The sequence below is a fragment of the Phragmites australis genome, chromosome 1 (assembly GCF_958298935.1).
Source record: "Phragmites australis chromosome 1, lpPhrAust1.1, whole genome shotgun sequence".
NCBI classification, from domain to species: Eukaryota; Viridiplantae; Streptophyta; class Magnoliopsida; order Poales; family Poaceae; genus Phragmites; species Phragmites australis.
The window spans coordinates 45758077-45778373 of NC_084921.1; the positions used below are offsets into that span (position 1 = coordinate 45758077).

Genomic DNA, 20297 nt, shown 5'->3' on the forward strand with positions numbered 1-20297 from the left:
AACTTGGTTTTACCCAAATATTTCATTTCAAACTCAGATTTCAAGTATGAGCTTGCTTCCTCAATTTCTTATTCTATATCAATGATATTTGGATCATCTACATATACAAATATTATACAAAATCTATTATGTGACCTTTTATGAATACACAGGGACAATCTGTGCTATTTGTGTAGCTCGCTTTCCGAGAAATTTACTCAAACGATTGTACCGCATTTTACCTAACTGTTTCAACTCATATAGCGACTTCTTCAATTATATGCTATAAAGATGTCTATTTCTTCTATCTTGATTCGACAATGGTATTCCTTCAAGTACTTTCATATAAATATCTGAATCAAGGCTCCCATAAAGATATACGGTCACAACAACAATCAATTTCATTTTCAACTCCAGGTTGACTGCCATTGAGATTAAATATCTAAAGGTAACGCCACCTATCACCAGGGAATAAGTTTCTTCATAATCAACATCCGGTTGTTGAGTGAAACCTTGTGCCACTAGTCGTGCTTTGTACCTCACAATTTTATTCATTTCATTCCTCTCTTGTATCCTACCGGTTTGACGTGGGAATGTGTGCGGCATACTAGCCCAAAAACCTCTCTTCTGTTTAGGGACAACAGTTTAGCTGTTATTGCCTTCTGCCAGTCTTCCCAATCTGATTTCATTATACATTCAGTGAGCGATGCAGACTCAGGGTCATGATCTATAACTGTGATAATTTTATTTGTGAAGTATACGTCAACTATCGTGGTTGCTCTATTCCAGGATTCTCCTGAACATATAATTTATTGCTATTTCATCATGGGCTGCACTTGTAGGTGCTTCTACATCTTGCTCTTCATAATTTCTTGCATATGGAGCAAGGTCCTTTAGTTTACCAGCGTTGATTTCAGTGCGCGTATTTTCACTGGTTTCTTTCTGCGTGGGAAGATTCAAATCCGGTATTCCTACTTCTTGAGGTTTCATACAATCACCAGATCTCAACCGGTTCCCCTTCTTTTTTCTTTGGGGCATTTTTGTGATCAGTTGTGGTAAGCTCTCATTTCCCACTTTTGCCAGACGTCTCCGGCTATTTGGGACTTGAGAACCGAATTTCTTGTCCTTTATTTATTTTTTGAGCACCTAGGACAAGATGAGGGGTAACTTCTTTTGGTACTTCCACCCTCTCCGGTGCGTTGCGTGCAGGCACATGTGACTTAGTCACGCTCTTTAAATCACAAAAATGATCAGGTAGATCGTTTGCTAATTTCTGTAAAATGATAATTTTCTTTACTTCATCATTTTCTTCACTAATGCAAGGATCATGTGCCGCAATTCATTCAGCCTGCCAAGTAATTTCCTAACATTCTTCATCCAAGAGTATATTTCCTCCCTCTAATGACGAACAATTATGTTAATCAAAAATGCAGTCAGCGAAGCGGGCTGTATGCAGATTTCCAGTTGTTGGTTCTAAATATCGGATTATGGATGCAGTCTCATAACTACTATTGTCGGTGTATTAGGAACCAGGGGTCCCTGAGTCCCGAGGCCAGGCCAGCCGTCCGCCACGTGTCACCATCCCGCGAGGTCCCTCCTGCGGGAGGAGGAAAATCTAAGTCCCGGGAGAAGGTGCTCGGGGCCACAGCCTCTGGTCCCCGAGCACCCCAGTTCCTCGATGACCCACAGAGTCCAAGTACCGGGAAGAAAGTGCTCGGGGAGGTGTCCGGTCGCCCCCGAGCACCCTAGTCCCCCGACGATCGGAAGAGCTAAGTTCCGGGAGAGAGCGCTCGGGGGGCTGCGTGCGGCAGCCCCCGAGCGCCCGGTTCCCCGAGGGTCAGTGCAAAAGTGCTCGGGAGAGAGTGCTCGGGAGAAAGTGCCCGAGGGTCAGTGCAAAAGTGCTCGGGAGAAAGTGCCCGAGGGTCAGTGCGCGGCCTGACATCCCCAACTGCTTCCGCCGCAGTGTCAGTCCCTGCCATGCTTTGGCAGAGAGGCGTGGGGCCATTAATTGCACGGGTCCCGTCCCGTATCATCCGGTGTATCTCGGGATAACGTTGCCAGGATCAAGGCGTTCCGCCTGCCGCCCTACCGTGGTAGAGGAACAAGACAGGACGGGCACGCCGGGTGCCTATGTGGCTGCCCGGTGGGCCCTCTCAACAGCGCCCGTCGCCGGGGCGTCCACAGTGACGAGTGACCGGATGCACGCCGCGTTTTTCCACCGCCCCTGTCACTTCACCCAGAGGAAATGATGACGCCTTTCTCAGTCGTGGCGTCTTGGAACTTGTGCCCCTTCCTTCCCGTTCGGGTATGTCGCGGCCGGCGAGTGCATAAAAGGATCGGCATACAGAGAGAAGAAAATAATTTTGAAACATTGGAGGAGAGAACAATTGGAAGAAAGACAAGCCCAAGCAGTCGACCGTGCCACACTCAGACGAAAACATGGCAAGCAAGCCTGAGCAGAGCTAGAACAAGGAGCCTCAAGCTCTTAGTTAGACAATATATTCTTGTAACCAGATATATCCCTGAGGGATCCCCCTCAGGGTAAGATATAGCATCCATACAGGAGTAGGGTATTACACCCCCGTGCGGCCCGAACCTGTCTAAACCCCGGTGCATTTACTTCCCTTTGCACTAAGTCGATCATCCCCCACCACCGGCCGTTGCATTTACTTCCACTTACATTTATTTCTCCGACGAACTTATTCAGGATCATCCCCCCGGCCGAATCTTTAAAAAGGGTCTCTCGGGATCCCTGCGACAAGAGTTAATCCTCCGACAACTATATATTCCAACTTTCCGCAAAGGTCCCATAGTGGTACGCTGTGGCGGCGGTATTGGCACATAAACCATGCATCTAAATTTGTGTAAACGGGAAATCTTCGGAATTACCCCTTTCAGTAGTTGCATAGGTGAATGTATGTTATAGGAAGATAGTCTATAATTAATAATGGCTACCACATGTAAGACTGCATATCCCTAACATATAGCAGAAAAATTACAATTCTGCAATAAAGGTTTAGCAATAAACTTTATTCTTTTAATCAGTACTTCGGCTAGTCCATTCTGAGTATGGACGTGCGGTACAGAATGTTTAACTTTAATCCTCATACAAGTGAAATAATCATCGAATGCTTTAGAAGTAAATTCTCCAACGTTGTCCATTCTGATGGATTTCACACGATGAACTAGAAAATTATTCATGATTTGTATGATCTGCGAGATCAATTTTGCAAAGGCATGGTTGCGGTATATAATAGACATACATGTGATCACTTCGAGGATGCATCTATTAATACCATAAAGTACCAAAATGAGCCAAAAAGCAGCTGAATAAGACCACAAATATCCTCCTAGATTCAATCCAAGAATGCAGGAATTTCATCTTGTACCTTCAAGGTAGATGGCCTTATTATTAATTTCCCGTTAGCACATACAGGGCATACAAAATCTTCATAATTCAGAAAATTCTTCATATTTATACCATAACCTTGTGAGTTAGTAATTATGTTCCTCATCATTCTAATACCATGGTGACCTAATCTATCATACCATATGAAGAATAATTCTACACTACGAAACACAGACTTTAAAGTAGGGAACACTTCAGGTGTCCTAATGCGGGTGTAGTACAAGCCACTGCTCATGGAGGGAAGTTTTTTCTAGTATTCTCACTTCACTATCACACTTAGTGATAAGTAGTTACTCCCTACCATCTTCTTCACCAGTTTCTACATGAAAACTGTTAGCGCAAATATCTTTAAAATTTAAGAGATTTCTTGTAGTTTCAGGATACAATAATACTTCTTCAATATGCAAAGTAGCTCCAATAGGTAGTATCACTGTGGCTCTTCCTGTACCTATAATGCATTCATCACTTCTGGTGACCATCATCACTTTTTCAGAGCTATTTCTAATGGACTGAAAATACACTTTCTCTTAAGATGGTGTTTGTGGTTTCACTATCCATAATACACACTTCCTCCATACGGGTGCCATACATATAAATAAAGCATCCAATCATTCACATGCAAGGAAGTAGCAATAAGACTAAATACTTAATTAACTATAGAAAAATATTGTTTGCAGTTAAACTTGCTCTACTAGAGCTTACATTTATTCATTAAATCCTCCTAAATTCAGCAACTAATTAAATGGCTAGTAACTCTAATTCTAGATAGAGCCTGCGAAATATCTAGCCACTTCATCTTCAATAGATTTCTTTTCCGCTTCATCCTTCATGGTATCTTCTATGGTAGTGGAGGAGGGCAAAGTACAGGCCTCTGCATCCTTTATTGGGAGGTCATTTACTGTTAGTATGGAAGCATCATCAACTTCCATGCGAGATGTTTTCCCCTCAACTGCTGCTGCTTTGTCCACATCCATCCCCACTACAATGGTGAGGTGTGCTTCTGGCTACTCCTTTTTCTTCTTTTTTTATGCCTTCACAACATACTTTGGTGCTTTACAGATTCGGGACCAATGGACACAAACACCGCACTTATAGCATGTCTGGTTCTGCTCACCATATGGCTTGACTTGTTTCTTTGTCTTGCCATTATCATCACCGGTCTTGATTTTGTCTGTCACCACTTTCCTCCCTCCTTTCCCCCGCTTCTTATTGTGGTTCTTGTGTGCTTTGAAAAAGTTGTGATTGACTTCTAGGCCACTGCTCTTTCCTTCCGTCTGGGGCAAGAAGTTTTTGTTTATGACTTCGTCATGAACTTCATGGAGTTACAACACATCAATCAATTCAGAAATACTTCTTGTAATTTTATTCACGGTGATTGCGTGCAGATTCTGCCACATTCGGGTGGAAAGTGGAGAGAATCTTCTCAATTTTCTCCTCTTATGTAATCTCTTTCCCATAGAGACACAGGAGTGTGCAAATACGATGCAGCGCATTGTACTCTTTGACATGCTTGAAGTCACTTTTACGGAGCCGGACCCATTCTTGCGCTGCACGAAGCTTGATGGTGTACTTAAAGCACTCAAAACGCTCATGCAGTGCGTCCCATAATGCCTTAGCGCTGGTCATTACCATGTAATCATCCTTCAAAGTGGGAGAGAGATGGTGGCAAGGAAAATGAAGTGGTTGATCATTCTCATCCTTCGTGGGAACCATTGCACTACTTGTTCCAAGGCCAATTGTAGCGCGGAGCCTTTTCGCTCCAATTACAATCCAAACATCCGATGCACAAGTGAGATAGTTGCTATCATCAGCACTTAGCTCAGCGAACTCCTTGTTCTTGATGTCAGCCATCTACATATTTAATAACACAAGCATTACTGCTAGTAAAGTTGCATCTTGTTGCTAAATTGGATTACTATAATTTTTTTCGAATTTTACTGAATTTAAATGCATAATAGGCAATTTAAACAGTAAAAATAATAACTAACAACATAGAAACAAATAACAGAATTAAGTACTACATAATTGCTAAAATAGGTACAAAATTAGAATTCCAAGGTACTTCTATGTAAAAACAGAGCGTCCGGATAATTTTCAGAACATCCAGGTCTAAACGCAAAATTTCAAGGACTGCACTTAATTAAAGGAAAAACCAAGGGGGCTAAATGAAAATAGTTTTTCCTTTTTTTTCTTTATTCCCACTAGCCTACTTCTTTATTTGGGCTGGTCCATTAGCATTGGGCCAGCCCGGCACACTGCGGCCCGCCCTCCTCTTCTAAAACCGGACCAGTGCTCGTGCGGGGGCAGCGGAGGCTGGCGAGGTGGCAGCGCTCATGCGAGAGCGGCGTCGGCCAACGAGGAGGCGACGCAGCGGCGGCGGTCCGGCTGCATGCAGGCGGCGCGGGAACAGCGCGCGACGGCAACAGCCCAACCGCATCCGAGCAACGCGGGAACAGGGTGTGGTGGTGGCAACCCAGTTCGCATCCGGGCGGCGAGGGAACGGCACGCGGCGACGGCGGCCCGGTTGCATCCTAGCGACGGGAAGCCGCCGACTTCCTTGCCAGCGGTGTGACTACTTTTTTTACGATGTGTGGCGGTGGCCTTCGAGCCCCTGCGCTTTCTTGCAGGGGAACGACCCCCGATGTGCAGACCCCACCATCTCACCGAGTAGATCGGTCATATGCCGTGATGCCATTTTTGTGCTACTGTTCATACAATACTCACATTCATGCTATATTAGTACTGTACATGCGATTCAGATCTATTTAGACGCAAAATAAACAGTAGCAGCGAGTATACGTATCGAACGGATCGTACCTTTCAATACTTGCAGCGAGATGATCCAATTCACTAGCTTCTCCTGACAGAGTCTTGTGCTGATAACGTGTTGAAAAACTACTGCTACCGGATGTAATCCAGCGATCGCTGAAGAGAACAATTGTAAAAAGAGACATAAAAGTAGAAGAAAATTTGTTTATTCTTTATCCATCTCTGTATATAATGAAAGATGCTCTCTCATATAATATAATATTATATATATATATATATATATATATATATATATATATATATATATATATATATATATATATATATAATGTCAAAACCTCTCAGAGATCACTTAAATGTCAAAAACTCTAAGAGATAACTTAAATCCTACTAGAGATTGACCCATATTCAGTTGAAAACTTCCAGGTTTCCTAACATTTATCACGACGGGTGCAACTACAAAAAGTTTCTGAAGTTCTGAAGAATGAAGATGGAGCTTAACTTTCGCGCAGGTCAGTATAACTGTATTGTCTCGCTACTCTACATCGCAGCTGCAGACAGAGAAACTTGCCCGAAATATTTGAGGCCTGGACTCCAGATACACACATCAGGTTGCTTCCTGTCCATACATGGGTTTAATCCCCAAATCAGATGCCAAATGGCCTTTCAACCATTTGTAATCAGCTTTCTGGCGCATACATTATACACCACGTGGCTAAAAATGTTGGCAATGTTTTGCGGGCCCTAGAGCTGTGACTATGGAGCCATCAGTTATAAGATGTACTGTACAAATCATTGGTCTTCCTGGTTCGAGGAAGTCGACACAATTTACCTACAATCTATGTGTCTCAAGGGAAAGCATTCCATACCTACAGCATTATGTACAGCTAAAGTAGTAGATACAGGACAGCGTGAATAAAACCACATAGCATATCTAGTTAGCAGCCCTTCGTCCTTTGGTAATCTGGAGGCAGGGATGGGCATCTTTCGTTCATGTGGGGGTATGGCTTCATGGTGTTGTATCCAGGCAGCTCCATCCGATACCTGCCCTTGATTTGGCAAAAGGGAAGCTTAACACTGTCGTCCTTGTTGCACCACTCCGGAAGTCGAGTTGAGTTGTCCTCGAAAAAGTTGAGGGTGTAAGCATCTTTTATCTGCACGGAATTCAATTTCACAGGTCACACCGAAATAGATTTAAGAAAGACGAAGAGTCCAGTACAGAACTCAAATCATCGTCTAGAGTCGGAAAATCAAATTCACAAAATTGACAACTAGTAGACCAGCCTTCACAATCTCCCCTCCCCTCTCTCACTCTAAAAAGAAGCCAGACCGGCCTTCCACCAGCCCTAGATAATGAGAAAGATATATTCGCAAAACAGATTCCCACCAGATCCTTTTGTTCTAACATCAATAAAGGCATAAGCTCTTAAGCACAAGGGTTCGGGAGTACTTACTGTGAATTCAGTTACTTCGACAGAGCTGGCAATAGGGTTAAAGAGCCCAGCCTCCTTGTACATCATAAGAACGAAAGCCACACAAGATGCTGACTGACCATCAGCATAGACCCACTTGTCTTTTTCAGGAATAGTTAGTAACTTGTCAAATGTCATCCCACGTTTCTCTGATTCCACTATGATTTCAGGAAGATCAAGGCCCTGAAAGAAACAGTACCATTTTCAAAACCAATCGAAAGAACCAAATAACCTCGAGCACAATAAATGATGAAGTACAACAATTTTCTGTATATGTTAACACAGTAGAGCAGGGTTGACCTCAAACAGTTATATTAGAAGATTTTAAGTCATCAGCAGTGCTAGCTGTATACATGCAACAAGGGATCCAGATACACGTTGAACCCTTAGTATGAAAAAAAAAAGTCAGGCGCAAAACTGCATTCTACATATTCCCCTCATGCTCACACGGCAGGGCACATGGGCATGGTTGACCAACTGATAAATTTTAGTACAAACTGGGCTGGGAAGGCGGCACACCTGGAGGAGGTGGATCCGGCCACCTCTCCGAGACCGGGGCAGGCCGCCGGATCGGGCGGGGGCGTGGCGTGGAGAGACTGAATCGGGCAGAGAGAGAGAGAGAGAGCCGAAGGGAAGAGAGAGAGAGAGAGCCGGCGGTGGAATAGATCAGGATGAGTTGCGGTGTTCAAAAAAAAGAAAGCATAGCTGTGATAACATGTTAGAAATAGCAACTTGTATTCAATGGTAGCCCTATGGGGCACTATATAGAGTACATGAGGGAGTACACGGAAATGACTCTATATTCCTTAGCACAAACTAATGGCTTCCTAAAATGGACTGTGCAGGTAACTCAAATCTGCATCCACTCTTAATCAGGGTTTTATATCAGAACCAAGCTAAAATCCAACCTGCTGGACAGAGACCCTCTATAGGATTGTAAAAATGAACAGTAACATGCATTTCGTCTCTCTATCACCATCAGATCAAAAGGATAGACATCTGATCAAACGCTTCGGTATCCAAGATTACTAAGAGGGCCCATCTGGATTGTGGCTATAGGCTATACCATAGTGTATTGCCACAAAATTGTAAAACGCAGATACATTAACTGAGATATTGTAAAAAGGGAGGCATGTGAGAGTTAAATGAAAAATTATTCAGTACAGACTGGTGAACAATCAAGTAAACAAACAGAAAAAGGAAGGGTTTATCTGGACAACACCACCGCCAGCCACAACCTTGTTGCTAGACAAACCAAACTGATCTCTACAGGGTTCCAAGCACAAATCAACAACAGGAATGGAACTACAGTTCAAATTGAATAACTTATCAAATTCTGTCTTGGTTCCATTCCCTATGTCGATGTTACCGGATCGCTAATTCAGCTCAAAAACTATACCAAGTCACTGCAATGATGGTCAAATTGTTACTTATTTGCAGTATTTAGTCACTGGACGATCTGTTCTTTGCTACCTGTGCAGCAACATCATCACCCTTCACTCACATGTCTATCTAGTACTGCTTAACTAGTTCGAGAGGGATGCCATGGGAATGCAGGCAACACCATCACTAGAGAATGCCTCACATGCGCTATCTACCATACCTTAAAAAGTTTGAGAGAGGTGCCAGTGGAATGCAGGCACCACTCGCACTGGAGCACTAGTGCACGAAGGGCTGAGGCCAGTCTTTTCCTTGTGGAAGTCAACTCCAACTACTTATTTGTTTGTCAGTTTCCATGTCACCTGAATTATATAGCCACTTCATCTTATGTCTCAACTAAAATGAACCGAAAGCAAAGTTAAGAGACTTGTTTGGATCTTTCCAGAAGTTAGGGAACTAAAATGAGCCATCAGCCCCGTGCAAAACTTAAGGGATTAAATTGTGCATTAATTCAAAGGAAAGAAATGTAAAATAATAAATAACAAGTACTGGAAAACACTAAACAAAAGCCCCCACAGATAAATTTAAACTAACCTTAGTTCCAAGCCTTTTGTTAAGGGCTTCTTTCCACATATTACCAGCGTAATCTGGTTGAAGTTTGTTCCATACAGTCATAACAGAAGCAACCTGGGCCATTCAATAAGATCTCCGTTATTAAAACTAGCTAATAAACTCTTCAAAATTACATAGTCCAACCATGTAACTTGTAAGAAAAAAGTATTCAAATTGAAATAGAAACCGGTACCATAACCAATATGTATTAATATATCTATATCTAAGAATCGGAGTTGTATTGTCGTGCGTAGAAACTTAATCTGGCGAGTTGTATAACATATATACACCAGCTAAGCTATGGTAACGCAGGGGACAAGATATATTGCACGTAACAAGATAGGCAATTGAATGTTTGCCAAGTTGAACAGTAAAATGTTATGCCAAACTGTACATGTAAAATCATACCGCATGAGCATCTAATGGTGGTGGATAGTTATCACTTATGGTATCGATCCAGCTAAAGATCATGTTGTGATACCCGTAAGGCTTCCCATCCATGCTTTTTGCATAAATCCAAGCTGCTGTCTCATTAAATTTTGCTCGCAGATCTGGACGCAAAGGGAGCAATGCAATCTGAGGGTTTGAATCGTCTTGTGTCACTTCAAACTCCCACCATTCCTCCCAGGGCAAGATAGCAATAATATCTTCTCCCTGCAAACTGCCATTTGTTAGCTTCATTTGTAACATTGAAACTGCTACAGCACGAGAAAATTTGCATTACGAGGGAGAGGCGGAGAGCACCCATTGGTATATGAAGTTCTGTAATGTATACTTAATATAGTTGCATAGTGCTGCGTGTCAGTTGAATTCGCTTCTTGCATGCAATAAAATTACATACAGAAACAACTAGCTATGCTGGAAGCTGCCCAAGTTATATCCCCACTGCATATAAATATATAATTTGCAATCCAAACCAAACAGCTATGGTTGGCACTTGGCAATGATATCTGTTGTTTTGTCTTTCCTATTTTTTTGTTTATCTGTTCTGTTAAACAGAAAATATTCATGGTGCATTCAAAAGAAACATTATTGGGTAAACGAAATTATCAAAGGTAGCTTGGATAGAACTAGTGTTATGAGCAGGATTACTGTTCAGGCGCACTGTTCAGTGGCCGCGCAGCAAGAAGGGTCTAGAGTCGGTTTTAGAAGAGGAAGTCTAGTCGATTTAGGAGATAAAATCCGTCTGGTTTAGAGATAAAGAGTCCAGTTTGGTTTAAATCAATTCGGATTAGGAGATAAGATAGGATTAGTTAATTTAAATCAGGATAAGAATTTGAGATAGAGTTTAGCGATAGAATTGGGTTTGAATTGGGACTTGTAGGCCGGCTTGGATACTCCCTAGCTGGCTATATATATGTGGTATTGCACCTAGATCAAATCAAGCAAGAAGAATTAATCTAGTCTTCCCCAATATTCTAAGTCTCCCCAATCTACAATCTAATCCCTCCCCTAACAGCCAACACCGCCCAGCTATCCTCCCGACGGGTGTTTACCCTAACAACTACATATTTAGACACCGACACCAATGAGAACACGATTTTCTGGTTAAACACAGACAAGCTATGGAAAAACATTAGAGAGCATCCTAGTGAAATGGTCCAAATTCAGTATTTATACAGTGTAGTTATTTTGGTTATTCCATAAAATAGTTAGCAAGCATATTCTCATCCTTTTACCCAAAAAGAAAAAATGATCACTTCTAAGATCATTTAGAATCTTCAATCCTCGATCAAACCACTATGCATGGGTGGTGCTTCATCACTCTAATAGTACGAACTAATCAAAATAACTAAAACATTTTATCCATGGGTGGTACTTCGTCACACCTGTTGCATAAATAATTAACACAATTGAGAGTTACTATTGCTTCTACCTTGATGGTCATACGGAAAGATGAAAGAATAAACATAAATAGATATGATTGTTGAGGACAAGTACCTGTTCATTTTCATGACCAGATTCTCCGACCCAAAGCTTTCCATCGGAGTCCCTTAGGCAAACCGCAGTATGGCCTGCAAAAGCTCCAGTAACCCACTTCTCCAGTGTTTCGAAACCACCCCAGCGCCCACGAATTTTTGATAAAACCAAGAAATCTCCAGAGTGGATGTCATCAGTATTTAATTCCGAGACCCAAGGTTTTGGCCGTTCCTCAAAGGTAGCACCCATATGCTTCTTGAGAAAAGCAAGATTTGCATTCTCACCCCATACAGTATTTGTGAACAGAGGGAAAACATCCCACAGTGCTCGAAGCGTTCCAATTGTTCCAGATGGCATGAGGAAAATGGATACCCCATTATGTTTCACCTATTTTGAAGGTAATGAACTAGAAAATTTGTATCAATGATGCATATGTTGAACCAATGCCGGTTATATCAACTAAGGCAGAAGTGACTACTTACATATTCATACTCAACCTCACTTTCCCATTCTGTGAAATCCAAGGTGTGATCTCGTCCCAAAAAGTAGTAATCCCATGTAACACGGTACGGTGTTGCAAATACATAGAGATCTATGCAAGTCCAGCTGTGTGCTTTGGCTGTCTACAGAAAGAAAAGATGACCTCAGGGCAAGAGTAAGGCAAAGGAAAACAACTAGTGATCTATGCAGAAAGCTGAGAGCTACGGTTCACAGTAAGTACACAGCACCGTGTAGTACTAAATACATAATTGATTATACAAACTGAACCGGCCATCCACCATTTACCTTCTACAAACAGTATCTCCAACTAGCAACAGGTTACACGAGAAAACCATACGTTTGAATGAAATTCGTGCAATTCGCGCAACAGGCATCAAATTGTTATTCAGCCTGAGCTCGAAATCACCAAACATCAACTGGTCAACTCCCCCATCGTCGAGCTCTACCGTTCACTCGATCGAATCCAAAAGTAACGAAGCCAGCAAGGCGAGTTCGGTCTCGCGCAAGCGCTTACCTCCACATGGAGTACGCCGCCTCCCAGTCCGCCGTCGGTCCCGTTGCTGAACTCCACCCAAGCCCGGTTCTCGTAGAAGCAGGCGCCCTTCCACTCCGCGGCGCGGCCGCCGGCGTCGTCCCCCGGCGCGCGCGCGGCGGCGACGAAGACCGGGAGGAGGTCAGCGGGGCTGCGCAGCGCGAGGCGGCGGAGCAGCGGCTGCGCCACGGGCCAGGGCAGGAGCGGGAGGAGGTCGCCCGGGAGGACGGGGGCACGGAGGGGCGTCTCCAGGAGCTGCCGGAGGAGGCGGGGCGAGGCGGCGAAGAGGAGGAGGGCTAGGAGGAGGGGGGCAGCGAGGAGCTTGAGCTTGGACGCTCTCATGGTGGCTGGTTAGGGTTAGATAGTTACCGTCGGCCGTTTGGGTTCCTTTTGTGTGTGGAGGTGGAGATGAAGTTCGGAGCAGGGGTCACAAATCCGTTTGAAGGCCGGAAATCCCTGGACGGCGAATTTTCGAAATTAGCGAATATCTGAAATGCGATCAAAATTTAGTAAGAATTTGGTCAAAATCAACTAGTTTAGTTTGACCGAGGCAAAATTCAATTGAATCGATAATTTGATAATTGCTCAAATTTTATCGAAAATTGCTCGAATTCCATCAAAAATCGACTGCATTTCTCGTATTTCGTTTGTGGTCGAAAACCGCTCGAATTACATCAAAACATTTTCAGTTTTATCAAATTTCAGTGAAGTTCAAGAAAAAATTAAATAGTTTAACCTTGTAAAATCGATAAATAATCTATCTGAACTTAAAATCAAGTGAAACAAATATTGTTGATTTCCTTATAACATAATCTACATGATAAAAATATTTATACTCATAAAAAAATTATAATTTTTTTTAAAATGCATTTGCTAAACCTAATTAAATACATAGTTAATTCTTTGCTAATCCAAAAATCATGAAACCATTTTTTAGTCTTCTAACATGATACTATGTCTTTTAAAAATATATGAATTCATGAAATAGTTATTGTAATATGCATGATTGTGTAAATGTGCTACAACTAGATTAATTCATAGCTCACCAATCACACCTCCAAAATTAGTAAAACTACTTTTATTAGTTTACTTATACTATGCTTTATGTAGGAAAAATAATAGTAGGCATGAAAAAATTAGTTAGAGTGTTGTTTCTCAATATATTCACTTTATATTTATGAACTTTGTAAAAAATATGGAGAAATTAATAAAGCTCTAAATGAAGTGAAACCGATTTTAAAGATTCTCTTAAGATACACATATACATAAAAAAAAATATGTTTGCATGTTAAATTTTTTTCTTAATGTGATGGGACAAATTATCCTGTTCATAAGGCCTATTTTAATTTTTTTTTCAAACTTCATCTTTATGAAATATGATGCAAACGACACTATTTTTGAATTATTTTTCACATAAGATCTTAGAATTGTATCTAGTATTTTTTTAGATTTTTTTTTATTTTTTTAATTCAAATTCAAAAATCATTTAAATTCAAAATGTGGTGCGGACCGAATTGACTAATTTTCACGAATATTGAGTTGTTTTCAACGGTTTTGTGGACCCTGACTCGGAGGGGAGGGGAGGGGAGGGACACTCCAAAGTCCAAATCCAAGAGGAATTAAATTCTTGTTTTTTTTTCCAAGGTTGCTTGCGCTAATCCACTATTGCTTATACAAATTACGAATTCTGAAAATGTTCTTTTTAAAACAAATCTGCAAAATTTGACCTTAAACCTGCGCATGGGCCGATCGGTGCAACGAGGGGCTCCTTGTTATGGTGTCCGTAATCCACATCCACGTTGACAGTTCAGCTAAACAAACCTAGAATTGTTTTGCACATTCAAGGGATATTCTAGTACATATACAAACGTGTTCCAATCATAAAAGTCAGATACGTAAGGTGAGGAAGCAGTTACGCCGCGCGCGTGTCACTCTCACGACCACGGTGCATTCACCGCGATGAAATGTAGCAAGAGGAATAGCGCGTGTTGGGCGATGGAGAATTTCCCAGGTTTTTTTTGCCCCTGATCCTCTGATGTGTGATCGTTCCCTAAACGCAGCTTCGAAGTAGCAGGATAAGATCGATCGTCTGTGCAGCACGATGCTATCTTTCTGACTCTCTCCTCCGACAAGATCACAAGAAGGAAATCGCTAATCTGGAGTTAAAATTGGAAAGGCCGTACCTTGATATGGAGCGTGCCACCGCCGTACTTGGAGCCGCTGTTGTTATGGAACTCCAACCACGCCTCGTTCTCGTAGAAGCAGGCCCCCTTCCACTCCACCCTCCCCCCACTGCTGGGCGTTGACCCCGGCCCGCCTGCCGACGCCGCGCCGACGAACACCGGGAAGATGTCCGCCACGCCTCGGAACGCCCGGAGCGCGGCCATGGCGACCTGTCGCGGCAGGAGGGGCAGCACGTCCATGGGGCTGAACGGCAGGAGGGGCATGCCGCCGCTGCCGCGCCCATATCCATCGTCTGCCCCCGTGGAGCAGAGGAGGAGCACGGCGCCAAGCGAGGCTGCCACGAGCAGCAGAGCGACGGCGGCGAGCTTGTTGGGGTTCGCCATGGTGGTCTGCTCTCCGGGCTCCAGCCAGCTATCGGGGATTTATCGGGAGCCTGGGTTTCTGATTCCGTGTCAAAACTGAGCAGCGTGGTGAATGGAGACAGGCGCTGCGGTGTCTGGTACGCAAATGTATGAGTTGCTTCTCCCGTAAGGTAGTTGAATTGTGTGGTTTTGGGCCTGGGAGGGCCCCCGGGGCTCACCCTCACAATTATGGCTTGGGTATTTGGATAGTATTTGGTTTTTGGATGAGATGAGATAGATCAGATTTAATCTGTTTTTAAGTTATTTGGATGGAGAGTATAGGATGAAATGATTTATAATTAGAGAATATTTTTCAAAAATTTATAATAAAGTCGTTCTCAAAAATAGTGAAACACAATTATTCTACTTTTGAACGTGATACTAACAATAGATTCGATATACTAATCAAGCACTGAACAAACACACCGTAATCTTCTTTCTTTCGTATGTGGCATTATATTCCTCGTTCGTACTAATGTGCTTGACTTCCTAGTCTGCCTTTTCACTTTTCAGATGCCCGGCTCGAAAGCAGCAATTTTGTAGCAGAAATGGCCCGAGCGGATAGACTGGTTAAGTTCTTGGGCTGACCACGAGATACTCATAGAGCAAGACAAAATTCAGAGATTCTTCTACATGCAGAGTGTCAACAACATTTTTGGCCTGTGCTATACTGGTATCAACGTAGCAGTTGGCTCCATTTTTGCAGAGGTGAGTAAACGCACAGACCAAACACATGAGGCGACGGATAGATAGCACATTAACGTTACCCTGCTTGCTGTGACAGAAGGAATTCTGCTTTTGACTTGAGTACTAGCTGTGTCAAAACATATCCGTGTCCACTTTCTCCATTCCTTTCCTCACCAGTAAGTTAGAACAACACGGATCCTCAACAGGGAAACAAAAGAAGGGGGCAGACATAGCCTACAAGATATCAACTAGTGTGATCGAATGATTGCATTGATTATTGACTAAAATACATTTACACGGGACAAGCGTGATTACACCAGGCTCACCACAATTTCATTCAAATGAGCCGGTGGGCCATCAGGCACCAATCGGGTACGGTCAATGATAACACCAAGTTGCCATTTGCTGCAACAATTCCTCCCACAGGGCGCTGCCTGCTCCAGATGAAGCAGCCCCGCGAGCAAGACGGATCATGGTATTCTCTTCGCCGCATCTAGAATGGGGCTGACTGACCGTGCTATATCTTCTGCTTCAGTGCTTGCCGCAGCTGGACCTTACTGCCATCAATCCTTGCCTCCAGAAGCTTGGACTTCAAGCTGTGCTTCTGCACTCCTCGAGGCCATTCAATGCATCCTTTTATCGCTCGAACAATGTCCGGATTTAGCAGGTCTGGCCTCCATTGCCCTATGCTTGGTGAACTGTCACACGCTTCACCCTTCTTCAGATCCGGAGATTCAGCAACATTTGACATCCTGGCATTTGATACTTCACCATTTAGTGTCTCAGCTCCCATTTTCTTTTGATCAATATTGTTTGATGATCTCCAGAGTCCGACAAATGACCTTTTATTCCGGTACCTCCCTGCTGTTGAACAAACTTCACTGATCTCACTATGTGCCTGGTCATTGTCACATTTATCATCCCAATCTGTTCCACTCACGGAAGCATCATTTTCTCCACAGAAGCCATTTATTGATGGTTCACTTCCCCTTGGTGAATTACTAGAGCCATTCTCCTCAACTTGGCTGACAGTCTCCCATCCACTGTCATCTTCCGCCGCCTCATTTCTGGTGTGAGGCTGATTGCAATATCTGCTTGCTGGATTTTCCAAGAACATGTCAATTTCAGGACCCACTGTATGGGTTTTTGATGCACGACTCTTGGGCCTATTTCCGTTACATTGCACAATCACCTTCTCAGTAGCATCTTCCCTTTGCTTGAGTTCTTCAAATACAGCGACAATGTCCTCTGAAGGAGGAGGGGGCTTGTAAGAAAATTCCTTGGTGCCATTAATCTTCATAGAGCAAATTGCTTCCTTGAGCATTTCTGCTTCCCTTACTGTTCCTTTTTCCGGATTGCCTGGCTGGGAACGAAGGAAATCCTCAAGTTCATCCTGAAGTTTGCTCAGCTGAGAATACTTGTTCTCAAGTATCAGCTTTGCATCAACAAGCTTCATTTGCACCCTCTCTTCACGCCAAACCTCAGCCATCTGGAGCATCTTCTTCTCTTCCTCCAACTCATCTCTGATCTTCATTGATTCACTTCTCAGAGCCTCAACCTCAGCTTTGTCCTCTGCAATCTCCTTTGCTAATTCATCACAAACCTCTTCCATGAGCACCCGAGCTTTCCTTTCCTTCTCATAATCTTGCAAATAACGCTTCGCTGCAAACTTCATCTCAGATAGATCATTGAGCAGATTAGAATTCATCATTTCTGCCCGCTGTCGATGTTTCCTCTCCCGGTTGAGTTCCTCCTTAACAGCATCTAAGATGTGGTGAACCTTATCATGCTCCCTACTCTTCCAGGAAGACTTTTCCTCAGCGAGATTTTTCACCAAGTGATCAAGCTGCTTCTTTGTAGATCGACACTCTGATTCAAGCTCATGAATCCGGTCCTGAGCCACCATAAGCTCCTCCCTTAGTGAATAGATTTCTCCACCAGCATCCATTAGATTATGTTCACAGTAATCATAGTCAGCAGCCTGGGAAGCTTTCATGAATTGATGGTTCCACTTTGTTGCCACTTCTGTTTCTATTTGACGCACTGCAGAATGAGCTTCCATCTATTTGTAGTGAACATACATGAGCCAGATCAAACAGGGTTCGGTAAAGATCCTACAGTAGTAATTTCCTTCAAGACATATTTATTATGAAAATAGAATACCTCATGTGGGATATAGCTAGTAGTCCTACTCCCTGTCCTCCCCTGGATAACTGCTTTGTAGTGCTGACAATGATCAGGCGTGTGTGGACGCTTTGGAATGGACTGCAATTTCCAACATCATAAATTATTAGCTGAACACTGACATGAAAAAGGCAAGATCTATTTATTATGGCATTACCAAGTGAAATGGGGGAAAAACTACAACAAACAAAAGTAGATCTGCTGAAGCACTGCTGCTTAAGTATTAGCATCTATGCCTTCATTACACTTTTTCTTGAACATCGGAAATTGCCTTCATCAAACAATTAGAATGAATATGCTATCTAGGGACCACTGGACTACAATGCTACACTTGAACAATCTAGAATACACTATCCCATATCATTTTGGCTGAACTGCTGAAAAAATCTAGAAGTCAAAATCAATGACCTGAACAACACAGATAAGCAAAATGGATGGGGAAAAAACTGAACCAACTTGATCTAGCATGAAACAAACTAGCAAAATGTTACACCTAAAATTATAGAAAAATGGATTAAAGATTTCTTAATAGTTTCAGTTAGATAATGACATCTACAAGCTGATTTCAATGCACAAGTTACCCAAGAAAAAGATTGCAGAGCAACAAGGAGAAGAAAACAATATGCAGTTTGGAAAGTTTACTCCATGTTGATGAGTAGCACAAAACGCTAAATTATAAGGATGTCAAAGTTCCATACCACAAGTTATCCTAAAAGTTCATTCCTCCAACCAATGGGCTTATAGATGTTGTAACCTTTTAAATGCCTACTTTTATGTCAAACATAATGTATTAATGTTTCAGCGTGATGTGACCTTAGAAGATTGATATTATTTGCCATGGATGCACAAAACATTAGCATTTGCTCCGGGTCTTAGAAAAGCACCAAAGCACACACAATAAGGCTACTCCGCCATTGGACAACCCCAATACTGGTTCCTCCGAAGTACTAAAGGTTCCTCCAAAGTACTAGTACTTCGGAGTAATACCTAAACAGATTAACAAGAGTCCGCGAAACCAAATGGTTCAGAAAAGTGTAAAATGTATAAAGTCGACACGAGTAGAAGCATGGCTTGTACTGTACTTCGGAGCAATACCTAAACAGATTAACATGAGTCCGCGAAAAGAAAATGCTCAGAGAACTGCAAAATGTGTGCAGCTTAGACACGAGCAGCAGCATGATTGTACCCAACACACTCAATTTCTAACAAATCGATGCCGACATGTCTCCAAAACTACACAGAAATGATGGGCTAGGTGCCAAAATGTCACCACCGACACCAGCCACTCCACCAGAGCGTGGCCATCTACAACCCTAGAACGCAACAATCTCGACACGGAAGCATATGAATTCGCAGAGATCTCGAGGCGGGGTCACCTCAGCCCTCCGTCTCGACCTCCCGGGTCCCGGCGGCGGTGCCTGCGGCGGCTGCATTCGCCACAGCGCCGCGGCGATCTTCCTCATCGAGGGGGCCGCGCCCGCGCCCGCGCGGGAGGAGGAGCCAGCGCCCGCATCGCCGGCGTCCAGAGGCCACCGGAACGGCGGGGTCTCTGGAGGGGGCGGTGGCGGGGTGGCCCCGCGGCGGGCGGCGGCGAGGGAGGGGCTCTGGACGCGGACCCGGCGGCCGCGCCGGTGGGAGGCGGACCCGGGGCGCTGGGGGGTGGCTGCCCGCGGCTCGGGGCTGGACGGAGGCGGTTGGCGACGGGTGCGGTGGCCGCCGGGGCGCGCCATGACGGACGCGGCCGGCCTGCCTAGTAGTCGAGGTGGTCGCGGGGGCGGGCAGTGGCACTCTTTGAGAATAGCGCGGGTGTGGGGAATGGGCGGCGTCTGCGTGGGAGTAAGATCTGGCGCCGCTGGTGGCGTGATGTGGCGTGGCGCTGCTTGTGACTCGTGAGGATCCGAGGACGGACGCTTCAGGACATGGAAAAGGAGATCGTGGGCTGTTTTGGCGGAGCTTCAGCACCAGTTAGAGCATCTTCAATGGATTTACTATTCTACTCGATATCTTATTTTTTAGCAAAAATCAGATAAAATCAAACTCCAACTGACTTATTATCCCGCTTGCTAAATTTAAGAATTTGTTACTTTCTCCCTCTCGCTCCCTACATCTAGGGAGCATCACTTGCTCGTTATGGAGCATAGGAGGAGGCTAGGGCAGCACGAGAGCGGCACGACGACTCCAAGAGACCCCTTATTTGGCCGCTCGCACTCGCCCGCCGTTGCCCCTACGCTCGCCTGTTTGCGCTCTCTCGTCGTCGCCCCAACATC

General features: G+C 43.8%; 2 protein-coding genes across 5 annotated transcripts; both read right to left on the bottom strand.

The window, feature by feature from the left end:
- Positions 1-6807: 6807 nt before the first annotated feature.
- LOC133922293 (uncharacterized) lies at positions 6808-15262 on the bottom strand. 4 transcript variants are annotated; one of them, XM_062367586.1, is made up of 8 exons: positions 14810-15262; positions 12557-12602; positions 12024-12164; positions 11563-11928; positions 10030-10275; positions 9604-9696; positions 7612-7812; positions 6808-7311 (listed from the first exon to the last, which is right to left on the bottom strand). In XM_062367586.1, the coding sequence occupies exons 1-8, from the start codon at positions 15139-15141 to the stop codon at positions 7096-7098; spliced, it is 1641 nt and encodes a 546-aa protein (XP_062223570.1). In that variant the 5' UTR covers positions 15142-15262; the 3' UTR covers positions 6808-7095. The 4 variants fall into 4 exon arrangements, with proteins under 4 accessions (XP_062223570.1, XP_062223552.1, XP_062223562.1 ...); XM_062367568.1 differs by having other exon boundaries at positions 12557-13062; positions 14758-14900; XM_062367578.1 differs by having other exon boundaries at positions 12557-13030; positions 14758-14898.
- Positions 15263-15842: 580 nt separating this feature from the next.
- On the bottom strand, positions 15843-19927 carry LOC133922312 (uncharacterized). Its single transcript, XM_062367597.1, has 3 exons — positions 19407-19927; positions 18010-18111; positions 15843-17908 (listed from the first exon to the last, which is right to left on the bottom strand). The coding sequence occupies exons 1-3, from the start codon at positions 19758-19760 to the stop codon at positions 16364-16366; spliced, it is 2001 nt and encodes a 666-aa protein (XP_062223581.1). The 5' UTR covers positions 19761-19927; the 3' UTR covers positions 15843-16363.
- Between the last annotated feature and the right edge of the window lie 370 nt (positions 19928-20297).

Bases quoted from the DNA above. Each gene is read 5' to 3' on its own strand.
- LOC133922293 (XM_062367560.1), bottom strand. From the start codon at position 15,141: ATGGCGAACCCCAACAAGCTCGCCGCCGTCGCTCTGCTGCTCGTGGCA. The intron at 10,276-11,562 runs GTACTTGTCCTC...GGCAGTTTGCAG, and splicing joins CTGGTCATGAAAATGAACAG to GGAGAAGATATTATTGCTAT. The intron at 7,312-7,611 runs GTAAGTACTCCC...AATTCCGTGCAG, and splicing joins TCGAAGTAACTGAATTCACA to ATAAAAGATGCTTACACCCT.
- LOC133922312 (XM_062367597.1), bottom strand. From the start codon at position 19,760: ATGGCGCGCCCCGGCGGCCACCGCACCCGTCGCCAACCGCCTCCGTCC. The intron at 18,112-19,406 runs GTGACCCCGCCT...TGGAAATTGCAG, and splicing joins GGTCGAGACGGAGGGCTGAG to TCCATTCCAAAGCGTCCACA. The intron at 17,909-18,009 runs GTATTCTATTTT...CACTACAAATAG, and splicing joins CTAGCTATATCCCACATGAG to ATGGAAGCTCATTCTGCAGT.